Genomic DNA, 14,460 nt, shown 5'->3' with positions numbered 1-14,460 from the left:
ATAAACAGGCAGCGATAACAGTAAGCACAAAAACAAGACAGAGCAAAGCAACAAAAGAAAGCACTCTAAGCAGTAAGAACAACCAAAAAAAAGATTTTTTAAAAAGCCTATAAATAGTTCCAGGTCTGTTATTGATCTTTAGGAGTGTTTTCCAGTCTGATGGGGTGCCACGCCCTGGCCCCATAGTCTATTTTTGGTATTTCCTGCGGATGTTACTGCTTTGCTCCCCTAGCTGCTCTGTTGTACAACCTTAGCGGTTCTCCCCAGTGTGGTGGGGGTCAGATCAGGCACAATTCCCGCACTGTGCCTCCAGTGTTGTCCCCCATAGTGCTATGGGTCAGTGAGGCACATCGTGTCTTGTGGTGGGGCCAGCTCTATGGTCCTCTCTGTGCATTGGCTGATCTGAGCAGGAATATTGTTCTTGGGGGTTGGTGGGCCAGGATGTGTTCCACTCTCTCTCCTTCCCTCTTCGTTTGCGCCTGTGTGCTCTGATCAGACATGCCCCTCTCCCTGAGTTGTAACTTCAATGCTATCCTCTGAAGTGCATTCTTCTGGGGCTTCGAGGGGGGTGTCCACGTAGTTGGGATGAGGGCCGACCCCACAGAACTCTCTTGGTTCCCTGCTTCTTGCTTGTATGTTGCATTCACGTCTTGGTGCACTGGGTTGAAGTCTGAACCCCCCTCCATTCTGTGGAGATAAACAACACCCTCCTCTTGGGTGGGTTCCCCGCTACCTGTGTCTTTTTTTTTCCCCTTCCTTTTTAGTTGGCTGCCATATGTATCCTTGGATTGGGTTCGGCCCCTGCCATAGTACCTGGACTGCACCCCAGGAATGTATGCATGCAGTAGCTCTTCTCTTGTGCCTCTTTTGCGTTTTTAAGCTACCTCAGTGGGCACGTGTTGTACTTGTCCTTTTGCGCTTGGCTTACTTCACTTGGCCTAATTTCCTGCAGTTCTTCCCATGCCGCGATGTGCTTCATGCGTTCATCACTGCTTTTCCCTTAGGGATGCGTAGTTCTCCATTGTATGTATGTACCACAGTTAGTTTTGAAAATCATTTTTGGGGGGCTTGTCCAGCTCTTAATCACAATCCGTACATCTGTCCATTGTGTCAAGCACATTTTGTACCATAGTTTTTTAATCCATTCATCCGTTGATGGTTAATTGGGTTGTTTCCGACTCTACAATTGTGAACTGTGCCGCGATGAGCATTGGAGCACAGATGTCTGGCCGTGGTTTGTTTCTTGCCTCTCCTGGGTATATATGCCCAGTAGGGGGATTGCTGGGTTGTATGATAGCTCGATTTCCATCTGTTTTAGATAACACCAAATCGGTTTCCATAGTGGCTGTACATACCTACAGGTCCACCAGCAGAGGACGAGAGTTCCTATCTACAGCCCCGCCAACACTTGCTGCTTTCTGATTTTTTGAATTGGGCTGTCTTTGAGAGTGTTAGATGGTACCTCATAGTTTTAATTTGCTGGTCAGGAATATTTTCTCATATGTTTATTGGCCATTCGGATTTCTGCCCTTGTGAAACTTCTGTTCAGGTCCTTTGCCCACCTCCTCAGTGGGCACTTTTTTTCTTTTTGTAAACTAGTAGAATAGTTTAGATTTTAGTAATAAGGCCTTTGTCTGATGTGTTATTGCTAAAAATGTTTTACAAGTCCGAGGGCTCTCTTATTACTCTCTTGGTGAATTCTTTCAATGTCCACAGGTGTTTTATCTTCAGCATATCCCACTTGTCAACTTGTGCCTCATCTGTGTGTGTGGCCTTCCCTATTTCCGATAGCCCATGTATTCCTTGTGCCAAGATTCTCAGATTTGTCCCAACTCATCTTGCTTGAAGTGGGTTTTGTAGGAAGGCATTGTTCTCCCAGGTGTTGCGACCAGTAAGGATTACAGTCAAGAACAGAGCCTTGTCAATAGGAGTCACTACCAGTTTGTTGAATGATCAAGTGAATTAATGAGCTGAGAAAGGAAAGCACACTAGCTTATTTCTTTTGATAACCTGAGTAACTTTTAATTCTTTTTATTACAAAATTAATTTTATTATTGGTAAAAGTTTACACTGCTAATTAGGTTCCCATTTCATTGTTTCAACACAAGTTGTTCATTGACATTGGTTATATTTTTCAGGGTGTCAGCTTTTAAAATTTTTTTCTATTCTGGTTGTTTCATTTTCAATAATTAGTTTGTTTTTCTGAACATCTTAACCATTTGTCTCATGTAGGTGATCTTTTTTTCTTTTTAAGGAGCATGGTACTAATATATGGTACTGTTTATTTTATGAGCCATTCTGTTACTTAAAAGATAATTTTGGAATAATTTTTGTTCGCGGTTTAAAGACTGTCTCAGAGAAATAATCTCAAGTACTCCAGTCTCAACTGGCACAATTTCTGGGAATTTGAGTTCTGTTACATATTTTGCTCCCATTCAATCAGAATTCATCAGTCATATTCCTAATCAGCATGGCTCATAGTGGGGTGGAGAGCATAAACATAATGCGCTGTGTCTTACGCCAATCACTATGGTTCCTCTGATGCCATGAACCACAACGCATGAAATGTTTACGCCCCACCTGTGGTTCATTTTATGTACATGCATATGTAGATACACACACACATCTAGACTTAGATACGAAGACACCAGCCCTTATTCTATTTTATCACAGACTTTTTGAAGTTCCTTTGTGTACATGTTCCTTATTTCTTAGTTTCACAGTTATATATATGCCATAACCTTTGCCCAAAATGTCTCTTTTACACTTGGTGTTTTTAATTCATAATAGCTCTTGTTGAAGATGTGAATATCTGTCTGCAAGCATGCAGCAGTCTCCATGCTCTGTCCTCTTCCTTGCCCGATGATCTTTTACACAGGTATGTACCACAGACGCCACCTTTTGCCTTGGTCCGGACAACTTGGGAATACTACCATGCCTGCACGTGTACTTTCTTTTTTTGTTGTAGGTGTGTGGATGTTTGCAGAGTTCAACTCGTCCATAGTGGAACTCGTGTTCGGCAAGCGTTTGGAAAGCTGTTGAAGTCAATTCCCTTAGATGTTGTCCTAAGGTATAACGGTTGTGTGGGGACAAAGAGACCCCAGTATGTTTTTGTTCCCTCCTAATTGTCTATTTTAGGAAAAGACAACCTATTAGTGAATTACTGTGACGTCCTGTAAGGTGCTTCTTGTCAAGACCTAAATTGTGCCATTCCTAAATATCTGGTATTTTTTAATGGTCTTTATAAAAAGCGTTCAAGAGTTACTACCAACTAGTTAATATAGTATCAAAGTGTTTCAGAGTAGTTCAGGTATTTGTCAAACTAAACTGTAATGTTCCACTGTTTTTTATTAAGTTGACCTGGGTGCATTAGAGCCTAGACTCGTCAATCAATATTTATATATCAAAATTTATGTTTATTATGGGCTATTTTCCTTCTTTCTATTTTGATTAATAAAGAACTCGCCTGTTTGCAATGTATTGACCTTGAAACGAAACCACACTCTTGATAATAATGTCTTGATTTTCTGTCTGCAGCAATAACAATCACACAGAAATTCAAGAAATTTCTTTAGCGTTGAGAAGTCACATGAGTAAAGCACCAAGTAACACATTCCACCCACAAGATTTCTCCGATGTTATTAGTTTTATTTTGTATGGCAGCTCTCATAGAACCGGGTAAGACTTTTCTTTGACTAGTAGATCTGGGGAAGGAATTTAAGTGTGCTTGAATATCTTGGACCTACCTCTACTTTTGAGGAAGAACTGTAAAGTGGTAGAGGAGTGGACATTGACATGATGTTTGGACAGGTCGTTTGAGTTTCAGCGGTAAGAAATGCTCCTCTGAGGAAAAGAAAAGGAAGCAGCTTTCCCACGGAGTGCCGGCAGCTGGCTGACTGAGCTGATGTGGTCACCAACGCTTTGGGGAGAGGCTGACGGTGCTTAGCTGTAGTGAATACATTTTATGCTGGCAGCCAACTTGCCATGAGGCATGAACCGGAATAGTCCACCATAACACTCCCCATCCAGTCTCAACCGTAAAATGCTTCCCAGTTTCATGAGCTGGAAGCGGGAGTTGCAGCCCTCCACACTCCCCCTCTTTGCAAGCTTCTGTTTGCATTATTAAAGTGCAGTTGACATTGTCTGCTGCATGTCACGCTTCTTTTCCCAGGAAGGACAACTGGCTGGAAAGGTTATTCTACAGCTGCCAGAGACTGGATAAGCGGGACCAGTCGGCGATTCCCCGAAGCCTGCTGAAGACGGACGCCGTGCTCTGGCAGTGGGCCGTGTGGGAGGCGGCACAGTTCACTGTTCTTTCTAAGTTGAGAACCCCCCTCGGCAGAGCCCAGGACACCTTCCAGACGATTGAGGGTAATGACATTCTGGTGTGCTTTTGTTTTGTCCTGTCAGACTGTGTGATGCCATACACACACCCTTGTGTTGAGGGGAAAAATCGACTTCTTATTTTTCTTAAAGATTTCAGCATATTTACGCTTTCATTTTTGCTCTGATGTTTCATTTTTCGGGTACATTTAAGTTAATTGTTAAGGTACATTTATTATTTAAAACTTTTGTTCATAGGTAAGCTGGCAGTAGTACAAGTCACTTGTTTTTGTCCAAAAATTTGATCTAGGATCAGGCCTAATTGTAGTGGTTGTGTTGGGCTGCAAACTCAAGAATCTGATCTAAATATTCCCTTGCCATAGAAATGAAAATTAATTAATTTCTGAAAGTTCAAAGCACAAGAGAAAATAGGAATTTGTCAGAAAAAAATTTTTTTTCTCCTGAAATAATGTGAGGTTGTTTTATTTTTTTAATGGTAGAAGATTATTGGTAAATATGAAATTATCTCTAAGAACTTTGAAGAATTTTGAAATTTAAAATGCCTTTGCTCTTAGGTATCATAAGAAGCCTCGCAGCTCACACATTAAACCCCGATCAAGATGTCAGTCAGTGGACAACTGCAGATAACGATGAAGGCCACAGCAGCAACCAGCTTAGGCTTGTTCTTCTTCTGCAGTACCTGGAAAATTTGGAAAAGTTAATGTATAACGCCTATGAGGGATGTGCAAATGCATTAACATCCCCGCCTAAGGTTGGTCTCCATGGAGGGTGTGCTCGTTAGTAGGGGACACTGTCAAAGGTGGCGGGCTGGACAAGCTGCTGATATTCGAACACATATACCTACTATGATCTCACCTAGTCCTGAGCTCCTCTTTCCCCTATTCGACAGGTGATTAGGACTTTTTTCTATACTAATCGCCAAACTTGTCAAGACTGGCTCACTCGGATCCGACTCTCCATTATGCGAGTTGGATTGCTGGCTGGCCAACCTGCTGTGACCGTGAGACATGGCTTTGACTTGCTTACAGAAATGAAGACAAACAACCTTTCTCAGGTAAAGTGGTGTGTATGGGATTCATCTTAAATCTGTCGATCAGAAAAAGTTGGTTTCACTCCTGTGCTGTGGTCTAACCTTGCGGTCGTTGTCAAAGCTTTGGCTGTAAAAAGTGGCAAGTTAAAACGCCCTCTCCCTATTGTTTCTACTCTAGACATGTTCCGAGTACATAGTTCTTGTGCTTTGTAAAAGGTAATTCTTTTAAAACTGGCATTTGGGAAATAAGTTCTATAATAGTGGGAAAGTGCTGCTACAATTCTTGGTTTGAATGTAGGTTCCTAATAAATGTTCATGATTGAATTCAAATATAGCAACATGTTTACTAACTACAGTCATATAATAATAATTCCTTTAGTTTTTATTCTTTATATTTCATTGTTACATGTGTTTACTTGCGTTTAACCCTCTCGAGTGGCCTAAGGAGAACGTGTAGGTAGCTTTTCTTCTTCGGTAAGACTGACTGAAGTGTTGTTCAGAGACTGTCAGTCATATTCGTGGCTAATCTGTGTCACAGTTCTAAGACTTGTAAGCTAAATATAGTACACCTGTTGTGATGACAATTGTCAAACACATTTGATGTAAGTTCAGTTTGCTTGTAATCTCTGGTCCTAGATTCAGTTGGGATTTGATGTGATTTTTCTGAATTCTGTTTTCAGGGGAATGAATTGGAAGTGACCATCATGATGGTGGTAGAAGCACTGTGTGAACTTCACTGTCCTGAAGCTATCCAGGGAATTGCTGTCTGGTCGTCTTCCACGATTGGGAAAAATCTCCTCTGGATTAACTCGGTGGCCCAACAGGCTGAAGGGAGGTAAGCTGGAAGGAAGGAAGGATGTGGGTGATGTTATCATTCAGTGTTTCAGACCTCTGTATTAGTGGCTAAGATATAACTAAAAGATGAGTGATTGGAACCTGCTACTAGTCTTGTCTCGGCAGAGCGATGTGGCATCTGCTTCCATGAAGATTGCAACCTGAAACCCCCATGTGGCAGTTCTATGAGTTGGAATATTTCTGTGAAATCATAGCAGACTTTCGTAAACAAAACTGTCATATAGGAGGTTGTTGTTTCTCAAGTGATACTCCATCTACGTCAGCGGTTCTCAACCTGTGGGTCACGACCCCTTTAGGTGTCACTGGACCCTTTCACTGGGGTCGCCCAATTCATAACAGCAACAAAATTACAGTTACGAAGTAGCGATGGAAATCATTTTATGGTTGGGTCAGCGCAACATGAGGAACTATTAAAGGGTCGTGGCATTAGGAAGGTTGAGAACCACTGATCTAGGTCGATACATTTTTGAGAGTGGAGTTTCCGTGTCTGTAACCCTGCCCTGAAGAACCTGCTCTTCACTTTGCACCCCATCAAAGAGGGTACTTTGGGTATTCTCAGAGTTAAGTTTTCAGTGGTTTTTGAGTTTGGGGAACAATAAGAACTCTGAACGGTCAAGATTCTCCAGTAAGTTAACTTATCTCACCTCACCATATTGAGTTACTTATCCTTTGACCAGGGTTTGAAAATGATGTCGGTGAAATGTGTAAAAAATACGGCAGTCTCATTTTGTGTGTTAAGGTTTGAGAAGGCCTCCGTGGAGTACCAGGAGCACCTGTGTGCCATGACAGGCGTGGACTGCTGTCTCTCCAGCTTCGACAAGTCTGTGCTGACGATGGCCAACTCAGGACGAAACAGTGCCAGCCCCAAACACTCTCTGAATGGTAAGCATTCAGTACTCAGTGATGATTTTCTGATCACCTTAGCATAATTTCTTTAGCTTCTCTGTTTTTTGAAATATGTAAAACTGCTTGGGGTCTTGTTTTGTTTTACTTGTTAAATTACTTCCAGGAGAATCCAGGAAAACCGTGTTGTCCAAACCAATGGACTCTTCTCCGGAGGTTATAAACTACTTAGGGAATAAGGCCTGTGAGTGCTACATTTCCATTGCTGACTGGGCTGCCGTGCAGGACTGGCAGAACGCCGTCCACGACCTGAAAAAGAGCACCAGCAGCACCTCCCTGAACTTGAAAGCCGACTTCAACTACATTAAGTGAGGACTCTTTTTTTCTCTCCCCACCACCCTGATGAAAATTAATGTTATGTAACACAAGTAAACAGATTTTTATTATTTAACTTAAAATCACGTACCATATTTAAAATAAATCACGTGTGCTCACATTGTAGGCCATTGAACCACAGATCAGGCTCTGGAGACTAGTGAGTGAGAAGGAGAAGAGGGCAAAGAGCAGAACCCTTCAGAGGAAGCCATTGAGGAGAGCGCAGCAGACGTTAAGGAAAGAATTGTCCTAGATGTAGAGAACCAAATGGGCATAGTCACCTTGTTTAGATGCTCCAAAGTCTAAAAACAAGTGCTATGGAGAGGGAAACCTGATTAAATATGAGATGCTGGAGAAATTTGGAAATGAAACATGCTTGGTGAATTTTTCTTGGAGTCAAGCAGAAAACTAGTGGCTGGAAGAGAAGCATACGCGCCTCTTATAAGTTGTTTTAGGGCAAAAGGAAGTAGCAGCTAGAAAGAAAAGAAGAAACAGGATAAGGTGTGTGGTTTTGTGTTTGCTCTCGCTCGTCATTCCTTAGCTAAAAGTTATTATAAGCATTAGAGCACAGTGAAACGATTTATTAGAATCTTGGAGGACACAGGGGAGAGGACACAAGACCCGTTAGTTGCAGAAACAATAGATAAATTGGTCAATAGATCAATAAAATAAATTGGTCACCACACCTCAGTAGTTGATCACTAAGGGTGCCCTGAGACACGAGTGGTTGCATCCATTTGTAATGGTAGCTTATTAAGGTGAAAGCAGGCACAGGGTAAACCAAGAGATGCCCGTTTCCTGTGTAGGACCAGGGTGGGTTGTGCTGAAGTGAGACATAGAATAAAGGGATCGGAAGGTAGCAGCAGGGGGCTCCGGCTTTTATCCCGGCGTCAGTATTGCAGGATCATAGGTAAGGGCTTTAGAGGCAGAATCATCTTCCAGATACAGTGAGGACAGTACAGTAGAATACAATTATAAAGGAAGGTAGTGAAAGAAGGCAAGACTAGGATAGAAGCCAGAGATGATAGGATAGGAGGTCCTCGGGGAGTTTCTGGTTTTGGTGAGGGAAGAGGGAGTGCAGGGAGCTTATAGCTGTAGCCAGGAAAGGGTGAGGGAGGTGCTCCAGCTGCGCTGCAGAGGTCTGCTGTCTGTCTGTTGGACGAGCCCCAAGAAAGCAGCTGCTACAGACAGAAAGAGGAAGCTAAGCTAGATGCCCACAGTCGTTTCGTGCTTGCTAAGATGATGGTTGCACCCTCAAAGTAGAAGTAGTGGCAACTGTGGAAGGAAGGTTTCCAAAGAAAGCTAAGCATGAGATGAGGGGGTGGGACTTCTAAATTTCATGGAAAATTCGAGTTAAAAGATGATTTCTCCACGAATTTTTTTTGAAGCCCCTCATATGCTGCTCCTCCCAAATATGTTCCTTTTGTGTGTGCCAATAATTTGAATATGTAATATAGTACCTTCTTAAATAACCAGTATTTTAATTACAGATCATTAAGCAGCTTTGAGTCTGGAGAATTTGTTGAATGTACTGAGCAATTAGAATTGCTTCCAGGAGAAAATATCAATCTGCTAGCTGGGGGATCAAAAGAAAAAATAGGTATTTGAGAAATGTTTTTAATTTAATTATTTTTCGGGCTAAGTTGCTTAAAATTTGGGGCTTAGTATATTTGGCTAAAAAAATCTGGAAGTTACACAGTTATTTGGAGAAGTGCTTCATGTGAAGCCACAATTTAGGATCATTCTAATTACGCTTGATTTGGTGAATGAAAAGCCAGCCTGCTTAACATTCTTCAAGCTAAACCAGGCTGCATGAATGACTTCTGATTTGATTAAGTCATGTCTAATTAAATACTTTTGATGGTTTGAAGCTTGGATTGATTTGCTTCGTTAGCTTTTTTATCACAACTAGAATAAAAAAAATTTTTTTTTCTTTTTCCCTCTAGAATAAAAAAATTTTATACCTAAAGTTATAGTATTCTCTGCTAATATCAATTTGTGCTAGATTCAGTGAGACTTGCCAGTGGAGATCTAAATTTGCCCACCTAAATAAATAGTAGTTGACTTGCTGAGTTTTAAGCAAATCAACTGATGTTTAGGTGGTAGGAGTGTGTGATGTTTGTTTAGGTGGTGTGAGTATGATGTTCAGGTGGTATGAGTGTATGCTTTGTATCCAGCTGTCAGACATGCTTTTATAGGGTTCGGCTAAACTTACATATGAAAATTGATAGTCACTTCAAGTATTTTAAATTGAGATTATTTTAAAGACTGTCCAAATACTTTATTAATCTTATACATGAAAGCAGATGGATTTAATGAAATTTATATAACTTCTAGATATGAAAAAACTGCTTCCTAACTTGCTGAGTCCTGATCCAAGGGAACTTCAGAAATCCATTGAAGTTCAGTTGTTGAGAAGTTCTGTTTGTTTGGCAACTGCTCTAAATCATATTGAACAAGATCAGAAGTGGCAGTCTATAACTGAGTGAGTTTCCTCTGTGGTGGTAAAGGCACATGGTGTGTGTCGCCTGGGTGGTGAGGCTATACTGGGATGGCTGCACGGTAGTCTGTAGAGCTTCGTTTTAATGGTGGGTGTCACATGAAACGTGAATGCCACTTGCCTACATTAACTGGGGTCAAAACCAAGCAAAACATAGAAAATTTCTAAAGCAGATGCTTGGCTTCTGTCATTTTGCTGTGGAGCAGGCTGCTGTCTCCAACCTCGTCCTTTGACCATTGCTATGTAGCATCTTAAGTGCTTCATCTCCGCAGTGTTTACACAAGGAAAACGCTCATTCACTAATTGACAGTACACATTTGGTTTCAGAAATGTGGTAAAGTACTTGAAGCAAACATCCCGCATAGCTATTGGACCACTGAGACTTTCTACTTTAACGGTTTCACAGTCTTTGCCCGTTCTGAGCACCTTGCAGCTGTACTGCTCTTCTGCTCTGGAAAACACCGTGTCTAACAGACTTTCTACAGAGGTGTGTATGTGTAAAGTAAAAAGAAGTTTGGAACAGCTTTTTGTTTTGTTTTTTAAATAGTAGTTACCATGAGACAAGTGAATTAATGTATTCAAATGCCATTTTCAGACAGTTTTTCATTTGGAGTCTATGACCTGAAAGGTGGCAATTAATTGATTCTTGCCTTCAAAAAGATATCTTAGACCTCGTGGAAAGAAGAATGACCAGCACTACTTTTAACCATGGTTCTTTCTCAGAGATTAAAGAAAGCAATTTTTATTTGGGGAGGCGGGGTATGTAAAATTCACTCTGGGCAAATTGGATTTTATGTGCACTAAGACGAAGGCTCCCAACTTCCCAAAGGAATTGGAATGTTAGAATCTGACTACAAAGCAGTGGTTTGTATCTGTGTTTTTCTGTAATTTAACCCCTATTATATAGTAAACTTATGCTTTATTAATAATATTTTGAGAAATTAAACTTAATGTTCTGAAAGAATTGGGGTCAAAGTTAGCTACTAGAAACTGGCAGAAGCCTGGGTAGTGTTTGATAGATGAGCCAAGAGTGGGTACACATCCAGGTGTCTGGTTGGGATGCTGCATCTTAGGCTCATTAGCATGTGCCCTGGTTTTGCTCACCTGATAAGGAGCCTGTTTTATAGTGGGTCCTTTTTGTGTTGCGCTTGCAGGACTGTCTTATTCCGCTCTTCAGCGATGCGCTGAGGTCATGCAAGCAACATGACGTGCGGCCTTGGGTGCAGGCACTGAGGTACACCGTGTACCAGAGTCAGTTGTTGGAGAAAATAAAAGGTAACTGGCGCTGCTGAGACTATGATTTACACCTTTTAAATGGACCGCCTGATGAGTTTTGTTGAGTTGAATGCTTGTGTAACTAGCAATACAATCAAGATCCTGAACATGTCTTGCACTCCAGAAAGTTCTTTCTCTCTCTCTCTCTTTCCAGCCCCCTCTCCTCCATGCCATTCCAGGCAATCACTGGTTTGCTCTCCGTCCCTGTAGATTAGATTTGTCTTTGTTAAGGTTTCATATGAATGGAATCATAATGTGTACTCTTGGGTCTGCCTTTTCTGGCTCCTCATGGTGTTTTTAATATTCCTCCATTTGCATGTTATCAGTAATCTGGTCTTTTATCTTTCTGATTACAAGTCCATTGTATGGGTGTAGTACAACTACTTTTTCTCCCTTGGATGGATTTGATTTAGCCTCTTAACATATAAAGCTGTAATGAGCATTTCTTTGGGTAGATAAATAATTCATATTTTGTGAGTAATGCTAGGAAGTGGACTTGTTGGGTCTAACGGTTTCATTTTCAAAATAGTTCAACAGATTCTTACAAAGTAGTTATATATTTCACATTTCTTCTGACAACTTAGGAAAGTTCCAGCCACTCCACATCCTTGGTATTACCCTTTTTTCTTGGAGTGGGTGGGTAGCAGTGCCTCACTGTGGCTTTATTCACACTTTACTGATGACAGGTGGTTTTGAGCATCGTTTCGTTTGTTTTAATAACTAACATAAGTCGTACTTTGTAAAGTGTTTGAACTTCTCCCCTGATAGGTATTGGGTTTTCTTACTGCGTCACTCCACATGTGTGGATCTACATGCCAGGTCTTTCTCCGGTAACAGTGCTCTATTAACTCCCCCAAGGAGTAGCCTCAAGAGTTGATATTTGTAAAATAGCATTTACATTAGCCTGCCATGTTAAAGGGATGTAAGCAATTTATTTTGTTGGTCTAAAATTGAAAAGTTGCCAGAAAGCACTAGAATTTTAGGCAAAAACAGCTGGGGTTGCTCCATAAGTCTGATTTATTATAGTACATATACGCTAAGTGCTGACACGTGGATGTTACTCGTAACTGTGACTCGGCTATCCTTTCATTGCGAAGCAAACTTGTGTTTGGAGCCTCAGCCCAACATTTGTAAATGGAGGGACCTTAGAAGCACTCTGGTGACAGAGCAGTTGTGACTTGGTCTACTAACCTCATGGTGGCAGTTGGAAACCACCAGCTACTCCAAGGGAGAAAGATGAGACTTTCAGCTCCCGAGAAAAGTTACGGTCTCAGACCCACAGGGACCATTCTGCCCTGCCCTGTAGGGTTGTTCTGAGTTGAAATAACTCAATGGCTGTCAGCCGAAGGGAAGTCATGAAGAAACCTTCACGCACAATGGTCACAGCATTCAACGCTGACTCCAGATCAGCGGCTGGGATCCACCAACCTCCTCACGGGGAAGATACCAGCAGAAGGTGGTCTGCCTTAGAAACCACAGGAGCCAGAAAGTTCTAGTCCTCAAGAGCTGATGTGAGGCCACAGCAACCTGAAGGCAAGCAAATCAGCAAGTCCTGAGACGCTCTCCTTTCAGTAAAATGGGAATCTAAGGACAATGCCGTCTATACTTGAGTATAAGCCGAGTTTTTTCAACATATTTTCAATGCTGTTTTTTGTGGTAAAATTAGTACCTCGGTTGATATTTGGGTCATCTTATACTTGAGTATATACGATATATAAAAACTAGCAAAGATCGTGGCATTTCATAGGGCTTTGAATATCATTTCCTTTCCAATCCTTTCCTATATCAAATAAGTGTTACAATAAAGAAGAAACTGTTAGTAGTCCAACAACACACCTTCATTTTTATCTTTTTATACAACAGATGTTTATCAAATACATAATTTGTGTCAGATAACTGCTCAATGATGAACGAGGCAAACCTCTTTTCTACATTCCTCAAACCCAAGGGGATTCTGGAACCCAATAGAGAAAACGACAGTAAACAATATGACGAATGGAATGGAAGTGCTAATGTCTGGTACTGAAAGAGCACCCATCCAAAGCTATTGGTTCAGTTCTGAGGTTCTGCGAAGTACTTGAGGAGCGAGGCATCGTTAGGCATAGACAGAAGGAGGTGAAGATGAGAAGAAGTTACTGAGGAAAGGTGTCCGGTGTGAAGGCTAACGAACGCAATGAAAAATTCTTCAGTGGTTTAATTCCCCTAAGGGAGCACAGGCAGAAATAGAGCTCAGGGAGATTGAGATTGGGGTGGAATGGAGTGCAACGTACCAGTGCTTTACAAACCAAGTAAAAAAGTTTGAGCTTTGTCGAGGGACGCTGACACGTCATAGACAAGGGAGTTAGATGTTCAGATATACCCCGTGAAGCTTAGTTACAGATCAGAGGAGGTTAAAGTCTTAACCAAAAACCCACTGCCATCAAATCCATACCAACTCCTATCCACTGAAGTTTCTGCTAAAAGTAACTAGTGGCTATGGGTGCAGAAAAAACAGAAAGGATGTGAGGGTTGGAAACAACATCGAGCATGACTGCTGGCAGCCAGGTTAGTCACGTCCCTTTCACCGAGAAAGGGAGAGGTGTAAACCGTTTGGAGGATGACAGAAAATGAGTTCAGCCTGACTCAGGTGGAAGTGCCCTTGAAATGTCTGAATGGAGGTGAATGGTGTGCACATGTCAGGATGGGTTGCTGATAAAAATTCAAGCGTCACAGCATGTACAAGGTAATTGAAGCCACCAGAGCAGCTGGTTATTATCCAGGGAGCCTGTGCAAGAGGAGAAGAGTAGAAAGCGGAAGACTGAGCTGAGAGGAACACTAACTTGTGTTTGGTGGGATAGTGTAAGAGGAGGAGGTGAGGGCATAAAGGTGGGAGGAAAACCGGGAGAGAATGACCTGGTGGAAGAAGAGAGGGCACTTACAGAAGGGGACATGACCTAGCTTCTAGTCAGTCTCATACTTTGGTCTAAGAGTTACTAAAAGCTTCAGAAACTAAAAAGTTCATTTCTTCCAGTGAATGAATTTTATTTTCCCCGTGTTCTCGTGTATATTCTGCAAATGCATTGTTTATTGTATGCCAAGCATGATATCTGCTGAGATTTGAAGAGGTAAAAAAATGAGTTGTCTGCTTAGAGAAGTGGTGGAAGGGTGAGGTATTTGGGGAAGAATTTTTTTTTTTTTGAACCATGTCTCAATGCATTATGGGGGAACCACAAACACGGAGGCTAATGAAATGCTTTCT

At 41.6% G+C, this 14,460-nt stretch overlaps 1 protein-coding gene across 3 annotated transcripts in view; it reads left to right on the top strand.

Moving 5' to 3' along the window:
* The window catches only part of SMG1 (SMG1 nonsense mediated mRNA decay associated PI3K related kinase), a 112,968-nt gene that overhangs the window by 62,151 nt on the left and 36,357 nt on the right, over nucleotides 1-14,460 (top strand). For all 3 annotated transcript variants that reach the window (XM_075564559.1, XM_075564558.1, XM_075564560.1), the window contains 13 exons: nucleotides 2,791-2,878; nucleotides 2,969-3,070; nucleotides 3,538-3,678; nucleotides 4,172-4,371; nucleotides 4,899-5,095; nucleotides 5,234-5,398; nucleotides 6,055-6,209; nucleotides 6,969-7,111; nucleotides 7,239-7,440; nucleotides 8,938-9,047; nucleotides 9,785-9,932; nucleotides 10,275-10,434; nucleotides 11,102-11,222. In XM_075564559.1, coding sequence (XP_075420674.1) covers nucleotides 2,791-2,878; nucleotides 2,969-3,070; nucleotides 3,538-3,678; nucleotides 4,172-4,371; nucleotides 4,899-5,095; nucleotides 5,234-5,398; nucleotides 6,055-6,209; nucleotides 6,969-7,111; nucleotides 7,239-7,440; nucleotides 8,938-9,047; nucleotides 9,785-9,932; nucleotides 10,275-10,434; nucleotides 11,102-11,222 — 1,932 coding nt within the window. The remainder of the gene's footprint in view (nucleotides 1-2,790; nucleotides 2,879-2,968; nucleotides 3,071-3,537; nucleotides 3,679-4,171; nucleotides 4,372-4,898; nucleotides 5,096-5,233; nucleotides 5,399-6,054; nucleotides 6,210-6,968; nucleotides 7,112-7,238; nucleotides 7,441-8,937; nucleotides 9,048-9,784; nucleotides 9,933-10,274; nucleotides 10,435-11,101; nucleotides 11,223-14,460) is intronic.

The sequence above is a fragment of the Tenrec ecaudatus genome, chromosome 12, assembly GCF_050624435.1.
Source record: "Tenrec ecaudatus isolate mTenEca1 chromosome 12, mTenEca1.hap1, whole genome shotgun sequence".
Lineage (NCBI taxonomy): Eukaryota > Metazoa > Chordata > Mammalia > Afrosoricida > Tenrecidae > Tenrec > Tenrec ecaudatus.
The sequence above is the reverse complement of the archived record's forward strand: the minus strand, read 5'-3'. Positions and strand labels throughout refer to the sequence as shown.